Raw genomic sequence first — 22,883 nt, forward strand, 5'->3', positions numbered from 1 at the left:
AGATGAGCACTTTGGACCTTTGTTACTTAACTGTCTACTTCAATTATATTGTCCTTAAGAAAACTCTAAATACATTCTTAATCATTTTGGAAAGAGATGTCAGGTGATGACTAGTACAAGAACAGCTTGTATTTTTCACACAGCCTGCCTTAGCATAGTTTTGCTAGGTTTCTCATTTGCCCTTGTAATTCATTCACTTATTTAAATGTTCAGGAAGATCCAGAGTACTTGCTCTATATTACATGCTCATGTCTTCTAGTAATAAAGTAGTGTAAAAAAGGTATTGCTTTGTCTCCCATACTGGTATACTATAAAATGTTAATAGCCCTTACCCCCAAAAAGTTTGTTTCATTCAACTTCAGTAAAATTGACTGTGTAATGTATTTGCTGTTACCAAGAGACGCAGAACGTTTTATTCCTTGCAGTACCATCTGCTCAAGTACTGTACTTTCTCGGAAATGTCTGTTGAGCTTTCTCATCATTTTTACTAGCTTCTGGTAGTCACATCAGTAGCTTTTCACCTTACCTTACTAGATCTACCTTCAAATACATATAATTACAGTGTGTGATTACTAGTCTCATCTGAGTTGAGGTCTTAGACATGCAGAGACCAAGTTTCAGGAAAAGAAGCTGACGCTCTGAAGTTGTAATCCAAGCAAGTTATGTTTAATTTCCTTCCAAACTAAATGGGTGGAAACCACTCTACTCAAAGTTCAGGCTTTCTGGCTTCAGTGTTTGAATGTATATGTCTTTTAGCATTTTAGTTTGGATCAGGGGTACACTTCTGAAGCAAATCTTCCAGTCACCCTCACTGAGTGCACTTTGTGTTGCTTTTTGGCAGTGCTTTATACCACACAATGTAAGTTTCTTTTGTTCTGTGTATCTGCTTGTATTGTACTAATTGCCCCTGTAAATACAGCTGCTGCTCATCTTCCTGGGTTTCCCTGCGCTGGGACTGCTGGAGAGATGGCAGCTTGCAGGGAGTTCAGGACACAGAACCTCACATGAAGGCTGAAGACTCAGGTGTGCTTCCTGAGCAGGGCAGGACTGTTAGAATTACCTTGTTTTCCCCTTCCCTGCCTTATGTGCTTGAGTGACCCTTGCAGGAAGCAAAGTTCCTTGGGTTTGCTCCAAAATTCCTGGGTTTAGCTCATGTTAGAACAAATGTGATTTTGTGTTCATTACACATTTTCTGATTTTAGTTTGGTTTTTTTGAGTTAAAAAGCCCCAAAGAAACAACAAAAATACTGTAGCTTTGTGAATAGCCCTATAAGGCAGATGTTTAGCTGAAAATTGTTTTGTGGGAAAGCTTAACTGAACTGTTACGATTTGTTGTAGGTAGCACAAATCCATAGCATCAGTTGATACAGAGAGTTGCATGTGTCCAGAATCTTGTGTTAAACTTGGGTCTCATTGCTCAAAATCACAAAAAATGTCCCAAGTCACACATCTTGGAGAAAAGCTGAGACAATTTATTACAGAATTGCAATTCTCTGTTTCAGGTGAGATACCTAGATGAAGAGAGACTGTTTGCAATCGAACAGATTACAGGAATGTTACTGGCCAAACTTAAAGAGACTTCAGAAAGCGCGTTGAAGAAACCAGTGGCAGACTGTGTGATTTCAGTAAGTTGTAATGTATTTATTACAATTTTTTCTATAGATAACTTTTGTGTAAGCTAGTACCACTGATGCCATGGTGCAATGGTAAGAGATACAGGCACTGGGCAGAAGTTGCATCCCCCCAAAAAATGGGCCTTTATTATAGAATTTTCCAAATGAGAATACCTTTGTAATCATGTGTGAGAAAATGGGAGATTTGTTAAATCAAGAATGTGTTTTCAGAAAGAACACAAACTGATCTGGACTGGCGAACTCCCAAGTGCTGCGTATAGTAATCCTGTAAATACTGTAGCTTCTGTTGTAAATGGGAACTGTCCTGTGCGTAAGCGTATCTTCCTCAGTTCCAAAGAACCTTCCCAAACTCATGTTAGATGTCTTCATTGTTACAAGTTGAACGCTGTTGGGTTGCAGTGTAGTTGAGAGTTACCTGATGAACTTTATGGCTCTGAAGGTCATACTGGCAATTTGAGAAGCCAAGACTACCTGCATTTGTTTGAAAAGGTCTTTTTATTTGGCTGGTATACTTCTATTGGTTTGGGGTTGGGTTGTTTGTGGTTTTTTTAGCTAGTGTTCTCATCTGTGACGGGGGAGTAAGGGGACGAGCTTGAAGACGAGATGTTTTGTTCCCGAGATAAAGTCCTAAATGTCTGCTTTTCACATTGTTTTTGCTACTGCTTCGTTCTGCTCTTGCTGTGGTGAAAAGTCTGGGCATGAAGTATTGGGGTTATCCCCTCTCTGTCAGACAGAGACATGGGAACTGGAAAGCTGTGTACTTCAGCTGTTAGAAATCTGCTTTGATGTTTTTCCTTGCTTCCTTATGGTATACAAAGACACTTACAGAGAATACCTCCCACGCAAACTAGGATCCTTGGTAATACCCCACAATAGTAGCTAACAGAATACACTATGAATGTAGTTCTGTGTCTTAAGCTGGACTGAAATTGAAGATACACCAACTAATTGCAGCCATGTTCTAAATAGGCTCTGATTGTGCTTTGCCTGTTTTTGGTGGAACTGAGCACTGTAGCACACCATAAACTGGCACTGTGGTAGAGGTGATAAGTGAAAAAATGGATACAGATTCAGTTGTAACACAAAGTTTAGTTCCAGCACCACTGTAGTGCTTCTGCAGTAACTTATTTTAGGGTTAAGTATGAGTATTGTGTTGACTTTGTGCTGCACAAATGTTTTCAGAAACTGGTAATGATTTTAAGATCAAAGACTAATCAGAAGAATTTGAGAAAACATTTTTCAGATATTTTTGGTGCTTAAATCTACTTTAAAACAGCTCTGGATGTCCCTTCATTTTTGTCATATTTTGGAATTTTAATTAAAATACACACTAAAATGAATTACCTAGCTGTTTTATTCAGAATACCTTATTAATCTGAGGTTACCTTATAACAGTTGCTTGTGGTATTGGAATTTCTAGGGTTGCTAAATAGGTAAGTCTGACTTCTTTAAATTAAAAAGTCCATATTGCATAATATCTTGTAATTTTTTTCTGGAAACAGGTACCTAGTTTCTTCACTGATGCTGAGAGAAGGTCTGTAATGGCAGCTGCACAGGTCGCAGGATTAAATTGTCTGAAGCTGATGAATGAAACTACGGCAGGTAAAGTGCAGTGACACTTTTTTTTGTTTACAAAAAAAAGCCCCAGACATTCAGGCTGTTGAATCTGTGAGGGTACCGATGTACTCCTGTTACACAATTAGGAGCTCGGGGAAAAAGCTGTTGAGGCTAGTATTGCCCAGTCCAGCTTGGAAACTGGAAGCACAGCAGCTCTTTTCAGTGGGGTGGTGTTCAGCACTTATGAGGCATAGAGTTTGGGTTTGCTAACTTGAATACAGTGCCGCTTGAAAATAGTTACTCTGCTTCTGAGATAAAGTTGGTATCTGTGCTTACCTCTGCTGTAACCATGGAGCTACAGTAGCTGTATCGGGAAGGCCTCAGCCAGTTTCAGAATCTCTTAATGATCCAGGTGGGGTGTGCATCTGACCTAAATTCTTAATTGTTGTATTAAATAATAGTCTGGTACAGTCTTATCAGATGTAACCTGCATCTGCCTGAAAGATTACAGTGAATACATTATTTAACATAGGTGTGTAGTGGGGTCTTCTAATTTTATTTCCATCTTAGGGGAAGATGGGTGTGCTGGAGTAAAAATAAATCTCATGGTAGTGTTAGAGAAATATTTTTTAATCATAAGCTAATATATATTCGAAGTGAAATATGCTGAAGGGAAATTTTTAAAAGTGTAATCCAAAGATTTTTCATTTTTAATTACTTAATATGGATGCTTTAAAAGCTGCTTCTACGCAAACTGTATTTTTGTGGAGCTTTTTCTGACAGCTGACATGCTGATCGTATTTAGAAAGAGCTTGAACTCTATGGCTTGTCAAAATAACCAAATCAAGTCAAGCAGAAGTCTGTGGGATAATGACAGTTTAAACTTGTGGCAATCCTGTCAGTTGTAGCATTGGCACAGCTGTTGTTTCTATCAAGTAATTTGTTTACTGCCCTCTCCTGGTTTTGGTGAATTCTAGGGTAGAGTACAGGAATATGTTACACTTCATGGGAACTAAAGTTGGCACTGTTTAGACCAGGACTTTTATTTTTCTTTTTCTTGATTTAAGTTCTCTCTGGTTTTAGAAAGTCTCAACCAACTTTCCAAATGAGTGCTGGTATTGAAATCTTAGATTTGTATAAACCAGTCTTCTAAAACATTTTTTTATCTCTTAGCTTTGTGAAATTCAAGCATACTAGAGCTAAAGCATACTGAAAGTCAGGCATTTCAAAGGAGAGATGTAGGCATGAGACTTGATCTGTGCAGTACTACAAATGACAATGTTAACTTGGCTACAAGTAGAACTTGTGAACAAGGTGATGCTTTAGTAGTGTTAAACCTTCACTTGACATCTGTTTGCTCCCTTGACAGTGAAAAATGCAATGAGCTGCTTTACTTATGAACAGTGTTGCTTAAACAGAAGGAAAAATAATCAATCTGATAAATCCTGCATCAAAAAATTTAAATTTATGATGGCACATATGCTACCAACTTTTAAGTTAGTGCTTTGAAGGTGCACAGCATGCAGTTCTTGTTGAAGAGAGGTGTTAGGTTATACAGAATACTTAAATGCCAAGTATATGAGTGAACATGATGTAATTTGCTAGCAAAACTATAAATCACACAGTAAGAAATGAAAATAAAGAACGTGGCAGTTCATAATGGTCTAAAACTTGTGACCCTTTCGACCCTTATGTTCTGTCTGAGCAGAGTAATGGAGGTGTTTAGAAAGAGTAAACATAAGTAGTGTCTTTTTTGTGGTAGTGCTTTTAATACATGCTTTACAGTTGTGTACAGTTTTCCCTTAACTTCTAAGGGTTGGTGTTTTTCAGTTGCACTGGCCTATGGAATATACAAGCAAGATCTGCCGGCCTTGGAAGAGAAGCCAAGAAATGTGGTCTTTGTAGATATGGGGCATTCTGCGTATCAGGTTTCAATCTGTGCTTTTAACAAGGGAAAACTGAAGGTAATCTTTTAAGCCATACAGTAAATTCCCATATTCCTGAAGTGCTTAATTGGACAGGACTCAAAATACCGTTCAGTGGAAAGATTATTTTAAAAAAAAAAACTAAACAAATATCTATAGCAAATATTTTTGAAATGCTGAATACAAAAACTTTCTGTTGTTTTCTGGCTATTCCAGCAAGTCAGTTTTTACAAAATGCAGAAGAGAAGTATCCTAAAGTGTGTTTTGAAAAGCACATGACAATTAAGCGTATGGCACAGTTTTTGTGTCACGTTGTATCGCTGAAATATTTACACATTCTGGTAGTCTCGTAAGCATTGTAGTTGTGCATCTGACTTACCTATGGGAAATTGTTCAACCCCCTGAATTGCTCCCTGATGATTTTTTTTTTTTTCCTGCCACCCATGACAGTTCAATATCTAAATGCAACAGGATGTGAAGTAAAACTGAACAGTCTTCACTTCCTGGCTTTGAGGTTTTTTTCTGTGAGCTACTGATGGCTGAGTGTTTTTGTGGATTTGTCTTTGGTAGCAAAATGTAGTCATCCAAAGTCATATGGAATATGATAGTGAGTTTTTCTGTTTTGAGTAAATGACACAGTACTAGTAATAGCATGACAAAATAACTGTCCTAGTCTGGCTTTTCTTTAGTGAGTTTGCAAACTGAGTAGAGGAGGCAATGTGGTAGAAAATAGCATGGCAGATGTGATAGTATTTTATCTGGGGAGGGCATAAACTAAATAATTGAGGAGTGATCTTTTTAAGCTGTTCCGTCTGGCAACTGCGTAGAAGATGGTGAGAAAACCACAAAGAATTTTCCCAGGTGTTAACTTATAAAACTAGTGTCTGTGTGAAAGCTATCCCTATATCTAAACAAACACTTCTAATAACTTTTAATGTTGTTTCACTCCCGTGCAGGTCTTGGCTACTACCTTTGACCCTTTCATAGGTGGTAGGAATTTTGATGAGGCTTTGGTAGACTACTTCTCTGAAGAATTTAGGACAAAATACAAACTGAATGTAAAAGAGAATCCCCGAGCACTATTACGATTGTATCAGGAATGTGAAAAACTAAAGAAGCTTATGAGTGCAAATGCTTCTGACCTTCCACTCAATATTGAGTGCTTCATGAATGACCTTGACGTCTCCAGTAAGATGAACAGGTACTGTGCATTATTTTCACTGAAGTGCAGCGAGGCGTGGCCTCTAAGCTGTCTGGTAATATGAAACGCTTTCCCTGTTCCTGCAGAGCTCAGTTTGAGCAGTTGTGTGCTGCCCTTCTGTCCAGAGTGGAACCTCCGCTAAGAGCAGCCATGGATCAAGCTAGTAAGTAGGAGTTAATTTAGGTACTACTTTTGGTTTAAGAAAGTAACTAGTAATCCAGTTATCTTAGATCTCTGTAGTGATTATTTTTTTAATGTATTTTTGTATTTGTTAGAGTTGCAAAGCTAAGTACTGAAAAGTTAAATGTAAGTTCCATTCATATGCTTGTCATGTATGCATGATCCCATTCCTGCCTTGTTTAGTGCACACACCACTCTGCAACCTTGGTTTATTGACCCTCATTCACCCTGTCTGATGGAAAAGGTTGGTGCTCTGAAAGATTATTTTGTTTAAAAACACCATACAACCAAACCGAAACCATGATGGGAAAAACTATTATTCTTTACTGCAGCTGTCTGGCCAGCCTGTTCCATATGTGATACATACATGTCCTCACTGACCTAAGAATTTGGCAGTATATTGTTGAAATAAATTATCTGAAGCATGTGCAAATAACAATGTTTTTATTTTAATTTTGGTTTTCCCCTGCTGTAGTATTAAGGAAAGAATTAGATTTTCCCAGGAAAAGGTTTTACCTCTAATTCCAGCATCTTCAACTGAAGGAAAGGGAACAATTCTGCTTATCTTGTGACTTGGCTAGATAGCTAATACGGGAAGTATGAACTTGAATAACTGCTGAGCAGAGCTGTTCAAGGACTGACAGTTGTTTGAGATCACTTTATATGTGTATCTTGAATTTAGAATTTAAAAATTACCCTGTGAGCACAGTCTAATATTTATTACATATTTTTAGTGAAGGGTGTTGCTTTTCTTTATGGGCAACCAAAATTAAACCAAACATAAAATGAGGTGTATTTGGCTTTCATTTTGTTCTTGTTTGGGAGGGATGAGGTATTGTCCCCTAGTGCAGGGCAGCCAAAGAAAACCCAGTTACACACACACACTGGAGTTTGTGCACGCCAGAAGGGGGATGTACATGGACAATGCCTTCTAAAGAACAGCTTTCTTCATTGACACTTGGCTTCTGCATTTTCCAGGAGTATGCAACTAGAAAACTTTAGAGCCTGCAGACAAAGAGTTTGAATAGGACACATCATGACAAATCTGGTTTTAAACATCTTGTCAGCCATTTAATATATTCAGTGCTTGTTACAGTGTCTAGATAATAAAAGAACTCCTATATATTTTTTCGTTGTCCAAAGACAGCTTTTTGATGTCTTGATGATAACCTAAGGCCACGCACTCTCTTTTCTAGAACTTCAGCGTGAAGATATCTACAGTATAGAAATAGTAGGTGGGGCTACTAGAATTCCAGCAGTGAAGGAACAGATCTCTAGCTTTTTCTGTAAAGAGATAAGCACCACGCTAAACGCCGATGAAGCTGTTGCAAGAGGCTGTGCCTTGCAGGTATAGTTATTGAAATTAAACTTCAATATTGCTTCTTTAACATCATGTACTAATGAAATACAACTAAGCAAAAGGTACTAATAATTGAAACAAGATGTAGAGTCTTACTTGTTCTTTTAACATTGGATGACAGTGAACATGTCAGAAATTAATATATTACATTTGGTAACTTGCTGCTGTGTCACGTTAGAAGGGTAGTGTTGTTGGAGACCTGTTCAATTTGATGATGTAAATTGCAGTGTCCCACTTCTGTGTAGTCGCTTGGAAGCTTTGCTGGGTATCTGCTGACAATCACTGGGGAAGTAGCATCTGTTATGTTTCTTTAATTTAGCTAAGTCTTTCAGTTCAATAAACTTTCTACCAAGCATATGAAGTTTCTGTTAAAATTTCTGTCATAAGCAGGACCTCTGTGTAACCTATGTGAATTCTAGCCTTTTGCACTTGGGTATGAATTATTGTACTTGCTATTTATTTGACTACATGAATGTAATAAAATTTTGGTCTTCGTTTTCTAGTGTGCAATTCTTTCCCCAGCGTTTAAAGTGCGTGAATTTTCCATCACAGATGTTGTTCCTTATTCAGTAACATTAAGATGGAAATCCTCTTATGAAGAAGGAACAGGGTAAGTTGTATGGTGCCTACTAAAAAGTGTGTATATATGTATATAAAGAAAAATGTTGACCTATGGGAAAGACCAGGCCTCAGACTTTGAAGCTGTCGTCCACTCAAATGGTTTTAAGTTTATTGTTTCGAGATGCATCTCTTGACTTCCGATTACTGCTTAATAATTGGAAATACATTTAATTAAAGAACGTTGATGTGAAGTTGCAGAATTTTTGGGAAGTGTGACATAGAACGCGTAGTCCAGCTTTGAGACCTACAGGCTTTCAACCTGCAGCTCTTGTCGTGAACTGACTTAAGCTAAATTGCTTAGCTGCTTGGTTAGCATGACTGCTGATTATTAACATACCTTGATTTTGTTTATCCACTGTGTTATGCTCAGTGGTTTAACCTTGCTTAATATTTTACTACTTTAGGGAGTGTGAAGTCTTCAGTAAGAACCATGCTGCTCCATTTTCAAAAGTAATTACTTTTCACAAGAAAGAGCCTTTTGACCTGGAAGCTTACTATACCCATCCCCATGAAGTGCCTTATCCTGATGCCAGAATAGGTAAGGACATGTGGATAAAAACCCCATACCCAGCTCCTGTTGATGATGGGAAAAGTGGTTCTGCTTTTTTTAAGATACGTTACTTTCGTATTTCGTAGGTTACAGAAAAGCCTAGGTTTTTTAGAAAGCCTCAGCACAGTCTGCTTGGTTTAGAGGCAGTGATCAAACGGTATCGACATCTCTTGGCAGTTCCTAAAAAAGGTTGCTTTGTTCATTCTGTCTGGCTTCAGTGTTTCTGAATGCTTAAAAAAAGTAGGTACAAATAGTTCAGTGCTCTATTGTCTGGTTCTTTCAACCTCTATAAAATGAATAAGGATCATATGTGCCCGCCAGCCTGGATTTTTCAAAGAAGTTGGATCAAAGGAGCTGTTAGCACTAGACAGTTACCTGTCGGGGCAGATATCTGTCATGTCTCTTTCTGTTAATCTGAGAACACACGAGAGGGGCATTCCCTGAACTTAATACTTCAGACTGCTACAGATGTTTAAATGGTATGAGTACGTTTACCGGTAGCTAGTACTACCTTAGGTGCAGTTATTAGACTCCTCAAGGTCTTCAAACAAATTCACAATGTTATTTACTGATTTATGAGTCAGATACAAACTTGATGCTACCTATTTAGTTGTCTATGCAAGAAGTCTGTCATCTTCAGGATAGAACATTCTCCTTTACGTGCTCACAGTCTGCATCATTTACACTCAAATTTCCAGCAAGTTGCAAAACACTGTCAACCTCACTGCTTCCGGAAGCTTGGATAAGCACTGTTCATTCCCCAAACTGTGTAGTGCATCCTTGTTACCAAATTCAAATATAATCCTTTATTTCTGTTAACATTGTATTTTTCAGTGCAAAGTTTGAGTTACATGGATGAAAGAAACCGTTTGAGATAAATCAGAGTAATTTCTCAAGTGTGATGGTTAGAGAAGGCAACAGAGGAGTAGAACACCTAATGAAGTGTTACCCTGACTTTTTTATGAAATACAGATAAAGCAAAAACATCTTATTAATTATCAGTTAACTGATAATAATTGGGGAACCAGGTTTTAGTTTATCTAGCTGCGACTTACATTGTAGAATTGACAACTAAGTAGAAAGTTTCCAAATAGTTTGTTACATGAAGTTGCTATTTAAATTAACACCCTTCAAGGAATGTATCTTATTTCTCTTTTTTTTTCTTCTCTTTTACTATTTTTTGGAACAACAATTAAAACCATTGTTGTTTTTTCAAGGGCGTTTCACTATTCAAAATGTTGGGCCCCAGCATGATGGTGACAATTCCAAAGTGAAGGTTAAAGTGCGAGTCAATATTCATGGCCTTTTCAGCGTGGCGAATGCTTCTATAATAGAGAAGCAGAACATAGAGGGAGATCACAGTGACACACCTATGGACACTGAATCAGCAAGTAAGAACCAAGGCAAAGATGATGAACTGGTATGTAAATAAATATCTACACCCCTTGCAATTCTGACAAGCAAGTCAATTACAGATTAAATCATGGCGTATAGCTTTTGACAATTACTGCTTCTCCACCCTAAATAATTTCTCAGTTATATAACGCATTTCTTTGTTTACTATGGTAAAGGTGGCATGAAGAAAGCAAAAAAGAACGTAAAACCAGCTTCTACAGAAAATCTTAATTTTTTCATTGTTCTTTACCATCTCTCTTCTAGTCTTAGCATTATCTAGTGTTGCTCTCAAATGGCAACATATTTAATGAGGTCTGACAAATGAATTGTAAAGGTTTGGTTTTACTCAAGTACTACATTTTTACTGAGTAAAAAATATATGGTATTTATATATGATAAAACTTGTTCTTCATAAACATCCTTTCACTAAGGACACTTCATTACGTACTTCAGTGCTGATAGTTCTTATAAATTGGCTTGTAAGCCCATAGGGGAAAATTACTAGAAATAAATGTGCAAGAGCTTTGTCAATAATACTGAGAAATTAAGAAAATGTATTCTCTCATTCTAGCGCAGGGAGGATCAACTTTCTTGATTGTGCACTGCATACTGAAACTAGATCGCTGAGAGGAGTGAGGTGCAGCTATTGTATGACGACACTGTAGAGCGGACAGCTGGGTGCCGGGGAGCGCTTTGCAGCTGGGAACGGCACACCGGCGGTGGCCTCAGCAGCCTTCCTTTTTGGCTTGTGCCCTTCTGTAGCTTGGGATTTTGCTTATGTCGCAGCTGACGGGGGAGAGATGATGGAGAGGAAGAGGATAAAGCAGTGGGCAAGCTGCTGCTTCAGACTCCTGCAGGCTTTCTGAGGTTGCAGAGTGCTCAGCAGAGTGACCAGTCTCACAGGCTGTCAGGCGTGCTGAGGGCGGGTTTCCTTAGGGAATAAGGTTGGACAGAAAGCAAACACTTGTCGGCTTTATTTAGAGGAAGGGGTGAATGCGTTTCCTGTCATTATCTTTTAAAATTTGTCCTTAGCAGCTTTTCACACTTCAGTTGAATGTACTGCAGGAATTAGAGGAAGTGGTTACCCAGTTAGCGTTATATAATTGATATAAGCAATTCCCTAAATATTACACTGCTTTCCAGGAGTTTGTGCAGGTTTGAAATGTCAAACGTGATGCAGTTCCTTGTGGGCAAGTGCTCTGCATCTGGTGTTTGGGTACGAGTGAGAAAGGGTTGACAGTGACATAGCTGGCATATAGTGTGATAGGCGTGCTGCGTGTGGAGGTTGCCAAGATGAGTACACTCTATTCACTGCAGGAGTAACCACGTCCATCCTCAGGCTTTCAGTTTGTAGTGCTTCGTTCATCTAACACATCTTCTGTTTTACAATGGTGCTTGTCAGCAATTACCTTTCGTTGTTGAGGATGACACCCTTGGCTCTGAGGAGGAGGTTTGTGGTGTACGTGTGTAGTATTTTCCCCCTCTAGCTTTCCTGTGTAGGCAAAACAGTTCCTTCAGTTGTTGCTTTTTCTGTGTGAACAGTAAGAACAGTAAGAGGAATTTTTTTTCCTAGTCTGAGGTGACAGAACTTAAATTTGGTAAAAGTAACCTTCTTGTTTTCAACTTCTATCATTAAAAACTTGCTGAATCAGTTAACATAGCTAAACTGCAACATACACACCTGTGCTAGAGTTTGAAATCCTTAAGTAACTTTTTCTTGTATTTCGCAGAACTAACAGTAAATTATTTTGCATGTATACGTAGCTTGTGAATCCAGGAATCTTAATTCCTTGTAATGGAAGTAATTTCAGACCTTTCAGACCTCATCTGCAGTTTGTTACTTTCTGATGCTCTGGATGTCCAAGTATTGAAATCATCCTGAAAACCTACCCATTACGATGTTGCTAAAAATTTTTTGCAGTGATGACAGGGAGTTGTATTACTTAAACTAAATCAAATGATCAGCAGTAGTAATTAGTGATGTCTTTAAGGCCCTTAAATTTAGAATAAGGCATAGATGAACTACAGATAAATTTAAAGTGAAACTTTCTTAATTTGGGGTGGCAGGGAGGGAAGACAGTTGGTTATGTGCTCCAAGAGGCTACTACAGAAACTAATTTTTATGGTCTTGTGAGACAGATGCAGGTGACAATTACAGTGACTAAATTCTACTTTGGATTACAAACTTCGACGTTTAGGTGAAAAATGATACAAGGTCAAAGTTCTGGCTGTTCCATAGAGAACCTATTGTTACTGCCTGTGGTGGTGGTGTGCTGCTAGAATGTTGTTCGCCTAAATTTTGTATGTCTTTATTTCTAATTTAAAATGGAGTATTCACAGAGCTGAGGGTAATTCTTTAATAGGGGACAGATGGCAGCGTTGTAATTATTTCAAGGGGGACGGGCGGAATAGGATTTTCATTGTATTTGAGAAAGATACGAATACAAGTACTACATCAAAATGCTTGTCTAAACATGGTGAATCAAAAATTCTTAAGATTGATTCTTGAGTCCATATAGTATCTGTGATCTGCTGTAATTGATGTCAGCCTTAAATCATACAGCAAACCCTTGCATTCAGTTATGTAACTCTTTCTAGGATAAAATGCAGGTTGATCAAGATGAAGGTATTCAGAAGAGCCAAGCTGAACAACAGAACCAAGCGGATGAGGAAACTGAAAACGCAGGAACCGAAACAAAAGTTTGTATTCAGTATTGATAAGGAAATGTAATGTTGCTTCCCTTGAGCTTTTTTTGCCTGGTATTCTGTCATTAATCTTATTAGTTGCAAACAGGGGACTGCCTTTAGAGGAGTACAGCTATATTGAAATGGTTAGGTTAGGAATCCTACCTTAGCACTTTCACTTTCATCGTAGTATATGATTAAGACTTCGAAGTAACTTTCTGGTAACATAGTTTTTACAGAGAAGATGGAATCTAGGGAAACTTTCGAAGTGTTATGAAGAAGAATATACAGTGCCTTTAGCTTTTTGAACAGGTTGTCTCACCAACTCTTCACGTTAGGTTTAAAGAAACTAAATTCCACCAGTTTGGTTCAGAACTGAGGTAGTGGTGATTCTGAATAGCAGAGGAATAATAAGGTGCTTCATTTACATATGATTAATTTGTAGCTGTCATACTAGTTTCATTTGTCTCTCATTTTTGAGCACCAATGTAGTAATATTTCTATTCTTGAAAGTTTCTTAATGGTGTAAATCTTCTTACAGGCTGCTTTTGGAGACAAGCAAGATCACGCAGCCCAGCCAAAGGCTAAAGCGAAAGTCAAGAGTATTGACCTACCCATACAGGCAAGCCTCTACAGACAGCTGGGGCAAGACCTTATCAATTGCTATATAGAAAATGAGGTAAGCAGCAGAAACGGATGACAATTCAAATTAACGTCACTGTAAATAATTATCCAGAAAGTATTTGCAACCATAAACTTAGTATCTAATTTAGAATTATGTGGGGGGTTATCCTTAATAGTAAGGAGTTTTGTTTTTGTTGGGGTTTTTTTGCTAATTGTCATTGACTGACCTGATGCTGGTCAGGAGTAGCATTTGCATGACCAGAGTCAAGACTTGTCTTTATTTCTAGTGCTGTCTGTGGTGGTCAGGTGATAATTGCTGTCTGATCCATTTATGTTGAAGCACTTGCCAGACAGCTTCCAGATGTGAAATCATTTTTCCCCTGTTCCAGTTTTGCCTGCAGTGAAGGTGACTTACACAAATGTGAAAATTGTAATTGGTAGTTGTGAATTAGCAGGCTTCTGCAAAGTTCCGTGGTACAGTTTCTTTCATACTCTCTTTCAAGAGAGTAATCATTAAGCTTGACACCTCAAATGCTTTTAGTTTTAGATAAGCTTTTCTCTACCCTAGGGGAAGATGATGATGCAAGACAAGCTAGAGAAAGAAAGAAATGATGCGAAGAATGCTGTTGAAGAGTATGTGTACGACTTCAGAGACAAACTGTGTGGGGTCTTTGAGAAATTCATCACTGAAGAAGTAAGACTTGCTTATGTGTTTAAACTGTTGGAGAAAATGCCTTTGTATTTGTAAGTTTTGAGTGGTTTGTGTGGAGGCTGCAGGGGTCTCTTGGGCTTGTTTTCTGAATATGAAATGGATTAACTTCACAGAGGTGAAGTTCAAACTACACTTGCAGCTGACATTTGACATGCAAGCATGCAGAGTTCTTTATTGCCTAAGAAGTTTCTCAGTGGCAAGGAAAGATGTGAGACGCAGGCAGAAAATAAAAAACCTGTGGTGGGGGTAGGAAAGCAGGACAGATCACCATGAGCTGCTAAATGGGAAATGGAGTGTCTCTAGCTCTGTTTTATTGTCTAATTTAATTAACTTAGAAACATTATTCTTTCACAGTTAAAAGTCCAAGTAAAAGGTGATGAAGAAAGCTGTACACTGGGCTTTTGCAAAAGCAGTGTTGAAAGAACACTTGTCGTATAATCACTTCTCTGTAACAATCATCTGAATAAAGTGGCTGGTATACAGGCAACCAGTTCTTGAAACAACAAATGTCCAGCAGCAGTTTAAGGTCTGCTCTCTAGATTACCTGGTCATCAACCCAGTAGCGCAGTATAGACACCCTTCCAGTATAAACTCAAGGGTGCGAGGCTTTTATGTCTTTCCTATACCAATTTCAAAACAATCTCTTACTTAGGCTACATGGATAGACAAGATTTTTATTTCTAAATAATTAAAGATAAAATCTTTGTTTATAGCCAGTAGAGTCCAATTAAAAGAATTTTAACTTCAGTTATATGTATAGCTGTCCAAATTTGTCTGGCCTGCTATCAGAGAAGCTGAGAAGCAGAACTTCCCATGTAAAGATAATATGCAAGAATATAAGGAGATGCATGTGCTTTCTTACAATTATAATCAATCCTGAGGCTCCCATAAATGTCACCTGCAAATCAGATCAGTAGCGCTGTCCTGCCACTTACTGTTCTGTAAAATCATGGCTTTGAAGGCTGTTAATTGCCATTTTCCTTCACTATCACTTTGAACCTTTTAAACTGATGAAACGGTCTTTTTTGAGTTGGGCGGGTTTCTTTGGGGGGAGAAGTCTGATTTGTCCTGTTCTCTTCTGGAGTATCCCTGCCTTGCTTCCTAGGATTCAAACAAGCTGACCTTGATGTTGGAGGACACAGAAAATTGGCTTTATGAAGATGGAGAGGACCAGCCAAAACAAGTATACATGGATAAGCTTCAGGAATTAAGAGTAAGGTTTTAAGTTACATTTTAGAAAAATCATGTGTGTGTTTGGCAGTGGGGGCGTGTAAATATATGTATGTATATATGGCTAGATGAGCAAAGCTCTTCTAATGAGGGATGTGTGTGGGCATACCCATCTGAGTTTTGTAAATCCATGATCTTAGGTATGGACATTCAGGTTGTCTCTGGATGTGGTTTAGTTATGAACATAATATGTACAACTAGAAATACAGTTTGTCTTAATGTCAGTTGTCCTCCTAATCTGAACACAGTCAAAATGAAGCAGACTGTCACGAGTGACAGTAAAATCAGTTGCTAGGGGAATTTTCTGTCAGTCTTGTTACAGTCTGAAAGAGGCTTTGGAGTAGTTCGACCACTCTCCCAGGTATCCAGAATAGATGCTCTGGTTTTCCTGTTTTCAGTGGTCTTCTATAGCTATATCACAAAAATGAAATTTTTGTCTAATTTCTAATGATAAAAGCTGAAGAGTGCTTTAACAGTAGCTTCTACTGTATTATTTGATTAGTAATGACAGAAAAAACTTAAATACTTCTGATTTTAACAATTTCACGGGAAAACGTGAATTCGATGAATGACAGCTGCTCTGTTTGTAGTAGGTTGGAGTATGTCTCTAGCCTTTGGGCTCCAACTCTCAAGTCAGATTTCCTTTGGGGGAGGGATAACTGATGGAAACAGCAGTGTAAACCCTGGCAACTCCCTTCTTCACAGAATCACAGAATGGTAGGGGTTGGAAGGGACCTCTGTGGGTCATCTAGTCCAACCCCCCTGCCGAAGCAGGGTCACCTACAGCAGGCTGCACAGGACCTTGTCCAGGCGGGTCTTGAATATCTCCAGAGAAGGAGACTCCACGACCTCCCTGGGCAGCCTGTTCCAGTGCTCCGTCACCCTCAGAGGGAAGAAGTTCTTCCTCATGTTCAGACGGAACTCCCTGTGCCTCAGTTTGTGCCCGTTGCCCCTTGTCCTGTCACTGGGCACCACTGAAAAGAGCTTGGCCCCATCCTCCTGACAGCCACCCTTCAGATATTTGTAAGCATTTATTAGGTCCCCTCGCAGCCTTCTCTTCTTCAGGCTGAACAAGCCCAGCATTCTTGCCTGGATGCCGGTATTCAAGAGAAGGAAAAAAACAGACAGTGGATAAAACTGGAAGTTTTTGGATTAACTACTTTAAAATTGTCATCCATGTAAATCCTGTCTTGTTTCTCTTCCAAATGCATTGTTCCAAATGCTCTTTTTGCTGAACACAACTGCAGAATACTAAGCCAAATAAGGGCAGCCACTGCTCCTGTGTTTAAATTTCAGGGCTCTGTTTTGTTACACTCTTGAATGGGTGAGAAAAGGAGTTAAAGGTAGCCCTCCTTCCAGTGCCATGCTTTATTCTTAGACTGGACTACAGTAAACTTCCCATTTTGTAAAGATCTTTGTGCTTACGTTTCCAGAAATTTGGACAGCCTATTCAGGAAAGATACATGGAACATGAGGAGAGACCAAAAGTTTTAAACGAGCTGGGAAAGAAGATTCAGCTCCTTATGAAAGCAGTAGAAGCATACAAAAACAAGGTAGAAGTAAATTATTTAGGGAATGAACTATTATGGGCGTTTGAGTTTCTCTGTAGTGTTTTTTGCATTAAAAAGAAAGCCCATATGGCTGCCTGTTAAGCTGCTTTAAAATGGCTGTTGTGCTTCTGCTCCTGAGAACTTTTAGAACGGTTCTGGACTGCTAGCAAAAATGGTTTCTTCATGAGAACACGAATTAAACAGTCACAGTTTTTTTTGTGACTTGTACCACTTGAAGTGGATACCTCAAGTTCTGGCTGTTACTGTTGTTTCTAAATCTCAGGTGCTTTTCTTGCAACTTCATTACTAACCTGCACTTCAGTGTGCACTTAAAATCAGAATTTCAAATGTCTAAAAATGATGTCCTGTCTGTCTTGTTCTACAAAAAATAATGTCCTGTCTGTCTTGTTCTACAGTCGTTCTTCATACTAAATGCTTGTTAGACTATTTCTGTCAGGTTGTAGCAATGTTACACTACTTTATTAATGTGTCCATGAAATTCTTAATGGGGTGAGAAGCATATATTAATGGATGATATCAATATCTCTCTCCGTAGGATGAAAAATATGATCACCTAGATCCTGCTGAGATGGACAAAGTTGAAAAATACATTAGTGAGGCTATGAATTGGTTGAACAGCAAAATGAATGCCCAGAACAAACTAAGTCTAACTCAGGATCCAGTTGTCAAAGTGGCAGAAATACTGACAAAATCTAAGGTAAAAAAAACACCATATGGTACTTGTTGCATTCTAGTAAGTTTTCCCTTAAAAATATTTTGACCTCTGTGTTGAGCTAGAATGTTACACCTGCAGAGATTTTAAAGCTGTTAAAAGGTCCATACAGAGGGAGCAGCAGTTTTATTGCTCCTCAATTCTGGCTCTCGATTTACAGCAGTACCTATGAATAACCCTTTTTAAAATATCCGGAGTTACAGCACCAGGCTTGCTAGAAAATGGATTACCATAGAGGCTTCTAGCTGACCAGAAGCTCTTTAGCTAGCGAAGGGTTTTATTTTAAGTTTCTAGACTTAGTAGAATTGAAAACTCTAGTCCTAGAAAATTAAATTCTAGGTCGTTATGAACCAGAAATAAATTTGAGACGTTCAAGTTTAATGCAATTACTCTGCCACCAAATGAACTTTCTCTCTCCCGTTACAACTAGGAATTGGATAGCTTCTGTAATCCCATCATATACAAGCCCAAACCGAAGATAGAGCCTCCCAGTGATGGGCAGTCAAAAGCTAATGGTGAACCCAATGGACCAGTGAACGGACAGAGCGGTACTGAAACAAAACCTGAACCAGCGAAGGACAATTCTCAGCAGACCAAACCACCGGGAGAAATGGAAGTGGACTAAATCTTGCTTTTTTTTTTTTTTTTAATTTAATTAAAATAGTGCAAGTAACCACAGGGTCCATTCTTTTTGTCTGGTACACACCTCAGATGTTCAGTTATTCTTAGCCAGCCTTCTGTCATTCGTTGCTGAGTAGTTTTGAAAGTGTTTTATATTAAGTACACCTGATGTTCATTTCCACTGATGCTGCTTATGTGGAGCTTTAGCCAAATGTAGATTGTATAAGTCAGTTTAAGCTTTCCCAATATATTTTATATCAAACATACAGAATTGATATATAAATGGCAACAATCTACCTTATTTAAAGCTTTTATTGTGGATAAACCTCAGCTCCTTTATTCAGGAAAGGATACTGTATTGCACTACTGATGCTCAAGTGTAGATCTAATTGCATCTTTATTTTGGAAAAATATTGGAATTGCAGTGGCAAAATGTCACTTTGAAGCACTGACCTTTTCTAGTTATTGTACTGTTATAATTTAAATATTAAAATAGAGGTTAGTTGGCATACTACTCCATCTTGTTGGATGTACCATGAGAATTGTATAGTCTTTTTCATATAAACTGAACAATACAAGCATAAACATATTTTTAGATTCCAATACCACTAACAATCTTAGTTACAAAATGCTAGCATAATGGCTCTGCCATGTGCTGAAATTCAGTGAATGGTCCCAGTGCACATTGCTACACGTAACGTACTGTGCTTACGGTGAGACGATGCTAATGGTGATAGTAGGAAGGGGCAGAATATACAAGGACTGTTGCGTAGCTTTCCCTTGAAAATGTCTTATTGCACGTTGCTGTTTCTGCTTCTTTTGTTTTGAATGAAATCTGCACCTTGACCACATCTTATGCTGGGGAGGAGAAACAACAGAACTTGGGCTGTGTGAGCTGGATATTAGCACCCTGATTTTGAGGTTGCTTAAATGCTGTTTGTTGCAAAATTCGAAGAAATACTGAGAGCTTATTTAAGCTTTGGTACTGGGCACATAAATCCTGGTCAAGGATCTAAACAAAAGAGCTTACAAACTGGATATTATTACCCTAAAGACAGAATGTACTTGATGAACTTGCATAGCTGACCAACTGTCTTTGGTCATTTACTTGATCTAATGAAAGTGTCTATAATCTGTTACACAGCTGAGTCGCTGTTTTCTTTGATGCATCTTGGACACTGTCAAGGTCCAGTGTCTGTATGTTCTGAACGCTTCTGTCGGTCACGGAGGTACCGTGCTGTACTGACTCGCTAGAGCAAGTCGCTTTGCTCTTGACTTTGGACAGCTCTTCTATTACCAGAATAGGAGCAGGCCATTCAGTGAAAGGTGGTGTCTGAGTCAAGTCAGCACAAGCGGCTGAGGTTAGCTGCATTGTGGCACTTGGGTGACTTGAACTCCATTGTAGAAATGCGTTGAACTGTTCAGGCTTTGTCAGGCATTCCTGCAGCAGTTCTGCACGAGCTTGTTGCTGTTGTGAGCAAGTGAAGGGTTGTGCTCGTGTTTCTGGCTTTGGCAGCCATTTTGTCTCCAGCCCTGCCCTTCATGTTCCACCACTGTTCCTGCTACAAAGAGAGTAGTCCGTGACACAGGCTAGAGTTTGTAGAGGTGAGCTATATTCACAGATGCTGCTTCCCTCTTCTGTGAAGGTATTTACAGCTGCATATGAACCTGCTAAACTAGCACCAAGTACTAGAAACTAGAATTGTATCTTCATGACTGGCATCTGGTGATTGAGATACATGTACTTTGCTCTGCTGTTCCTCCTCTACATAATCAGTTGTGGATGGTCTGGCACCTGGAGTTTACATACTTAAAGCCCTTGAAAGACAAACCTGAGTGACCTTGAAGAGAGCTGCAGCTACTCTGGAACCTTGGCCTTGAATTCTGCCACTGTAGTCACGCATCTCTGGCACTGAGGGGGCAACTGTACTTCTGCGTCAGTTGTCCAAAGCTTAAGTCAATACATGATGGAGCTAGCTTTGGTCCTGTAGACTTTAACATCATGAATATCTTAATGGCTTTACCACAGCAGTGTAATGGGTAGCATTCTTAAGTATTGGCTCCCTAAAACCCATCTGTACATTAATTTGTCTGGTAGACTTCCTGATACTTGGCAGAAGAGCTCAGACAGTGGGAATCTCCAGTACGAGCTCTCCAGTAGCTAAAAGGTCGTGTGTAAGAACAATCTTCTGCTCGTGGTCATCAGATGCTTAATGCTACATTGCAAATGTTTGAGGCAATTCTTGCGCATAAAGGCTGGAATAATTCTACAGCAAGCTTAAAAGCAGACATAGTTAAGACAAGCAATTATAGTAAGGTTTTCTTAGTAGAACAGGGGTTTGCTGTGCACCTGCTCTGTCTCTAGATCCCTGGTGAAGAGGAACGCTACCCACAGACTGCCGATAGCAGCTGGTCACTGACGTATGTGTTCAGAATCCCACCTGGAAGGGCAGAATTGTTCTTTACACAGTGAGCTTCACATCAGCTTGTGAACATATGACTTGTTCATATGTAATCTGTTTTCAGTTGCAAAGAGATTTTACCAGGGTGCAGGCTTAAGGTTCTCAAGTACATGAGCTGTGCACCACTCGAGGATGAGGCTTTGGCATTGCACTCGCAGAGCAAGGTACCCTGCGGCTACCCTGACAGCACCAGAATGAGTATCTTGCAGTGTAAAAAGTTTTGTTAGGGAACCAGCAATAGTATGCTGCTCTGCATCTTGTGTGTTTTAAAAGGAGGGATTTGTTGCTAATATTGTATTTGAGACTTTCTGTTGAGGGCAAGATACATGTCTAATGTTTGAAAATGTCCCCTCCATTGCACAAAAAGGAAAAACAGGAAGCAACACTATCTCTGCAAAGGCAGTAGAGTTTTGTTTAAAAAAAAAAAATTTTGTTAATCACAGTCTGCAACTTCGTGTAAAAGTTGAGTTACAAAATAGCATAAATATTTTGTTTTGCCAGTAATGTCTGTCCTCTTTCCTTTGAAGAGGACTGATTCTCTTCTGTCTTGAGGATTAATGGATTTGCTCAAGAAATGGCTTTAATTTGCTTTACTAAACTGAGTTGCTACTAGCTGTTTTACAACTGATTCATGTCTTCCTTTCCACATCTTCTGTTGCAGTAGTTTAAATGTCAGGATTTACTTTGAACTTTATTCAGATGTAACATAAGGGGATTGTTAAAAATCTGTTTAATTTAAACTTTTACACTCTCTTTCTTTAAACTGATGCGGGTGCTACATGATAAAATAACCCAGTACAGCTGCTGGCCTGGCTTGCTCTGAATTTGAATGTGTTTCAGACTGTGAATGAGGAATCCTGCCCCTGCTTTGCTCCTGGCAGTGCCCTCCTTTCGCTGTTTGAATACTGCCTGTGGGGCAGAGCAGGCAGCGGCCAGCTGGGTCCCAGCGGCCCGGGCCCGTGGGGTGAAGCCCCTTGCCCATGTTGCCGCTCGCTTGCCCCGGCAGGAGGAGGGGAAGACGCCCTGGTCTCTGAGCCGGGTGTGGCAGCCCCGGGGGCACTGCAGGGACAGGGGTGCTGCAGTGGGAGGACACAGGATTGCAGCTGCAGCACTCGGGGTGCCTTGCAGGCAGCTGGAGGGTACCCCTGCGGTGGTGGGCAGAGGAGACTTCTGGGTTTCTTCTGTTTCAAAGTCAAGGCTGTCAATCTAAAGCATCCACTCTTGCCTGTCTGATAGGATTCCTTTATACCCTCAGCATTTGAAATTGCTTGGTATTTTTTTGAAACATCTCAGTGTGCTGAACTCAAACTTCTGCTGTAGATTCATCTTGACTGTTCTCAAGTACTCCATATGTAAGTGGGGCTTTTCCTTGTAAGGATTACATTTAATTTCAGGAAACGGGCAAGGAGCTGGCAGGAGACTTTTCTTCTTAAGTATTTTTTCACACTAGTGTGAGAACTTCACACTCTTAACAAGCCTTGGAATCTTTATGCTTCTCCATGCTCTGGTTATCCATGCCTTTCAGTTAACCAGCACTCGCTTTCAAAAACATGAACCCACTTCACAAGTCCCCTGCATTTGCTGGTTCAGAGCACCTAGCCAACTGCTGTAGGCAAAGCAGCTAAATTCAGTTCCTGTAGATCGGTGTCAGGGGAACCTCGTTCCTCTGAACAGGGCTTTCCTTTCTGTGATACCGGCCTGTGACACTTCACTGTGCTGACCCCTGGAACCCTTCCAGCTTGAAGCCCAGTGCCTGGACTCCAGCCATGGGTCAGTGTGGTGTGCCCGCGCTCTGGGGCTGCTTACATTAGCCACCCCTGGCTGTGAGGGGTTTTTAACTGGA

The 22,883-nt window shown here is 39.5% G+C and overlaps 1 protein-coding gene across 1 annotated transcript in view; it reads left to right on the top strand.

Moving 5' to 3' along the window:
* HSPA4L (heat shock protein family A (Hsp70) member 4 like) overlaps positions 1-21,786 on the top strand; it is a 28,070-nt gene extending 6,284 nt beyond the window's left edge. Inside the window, exons 4-19 of the mRNA XM_075420952.1 lie at positions 1,503-1,625; positions 3,137-3,236; positions 5,022-5,155; positions 6,073-6,317; positions 6,404-6,480; positions 7,694-7,845; positions 8,361-8,467; positions 8,883-9,016; positions 10,246-10,448; positions 13,022-13,123; positions 13,650-13,787; positions 14,301-14,426; positions 15,550-15,657; positions 17,108-17,227; positions 17,781-17,942; positions 18,388-21,786. Of these exons, the coding sequence (XP_075277067.1) occupies positions 1,503-1,625; positions 3,137-3,236; positions 5,022-5,155; positions 6,073-6,317; positions 6,404-6,480; positions 7,694-7,845; positions 8,361-8,467; positions 8,883-9,016; positions 10,246-10,448; positions 13,022-13,123; positions 13,650-13,787; positions 14,301-14,426; positions 15,550-15,657; positions 17,108-17,227; positions 17,781-17,942; positions 18,388-18,582 (2,226 nt within the window). The 3' untranslated portion in view covers positions 18,583-21,786. The remainder of the gene's footprint in view (positions 1-1,502; positions 1,626-3,136; positions 3,237-5,021; positions 5,156-6,072; positions 6,318-6,403; positions 6,481-7,693; positions 7,846-8,360; positions 8,468-8,882; positions 9,017-10,245; positions 10,449-13,021; positions 13,124-13,649; positions 13,788-14,300; positions 14,427-15,549; positions 15,658-17,107; positions 17,228-17,780; positions 17,943-18,387) is intronic.
* The last annotated feature ends 1,097 nt before the right edge of the window (positions 21,787-22,883 follow it).

This window comes from Opisthocomus hoazin, chromosome 5, assembly GCF_030867145.1.
Source record: "Opisthocomus hoazin isolate bOpiHoa1 chromosome 5, bOpiHoa1.hap1, whole genome shotgun sequence".
NCBI classification, from domain to species: domain Eukaryota; kingdom Metazoa; phylum Chordata; class Aves; order Opisthocomiformes; family Opisthocomidae; genus Opisthocomus; species Opisthocomus hoazin.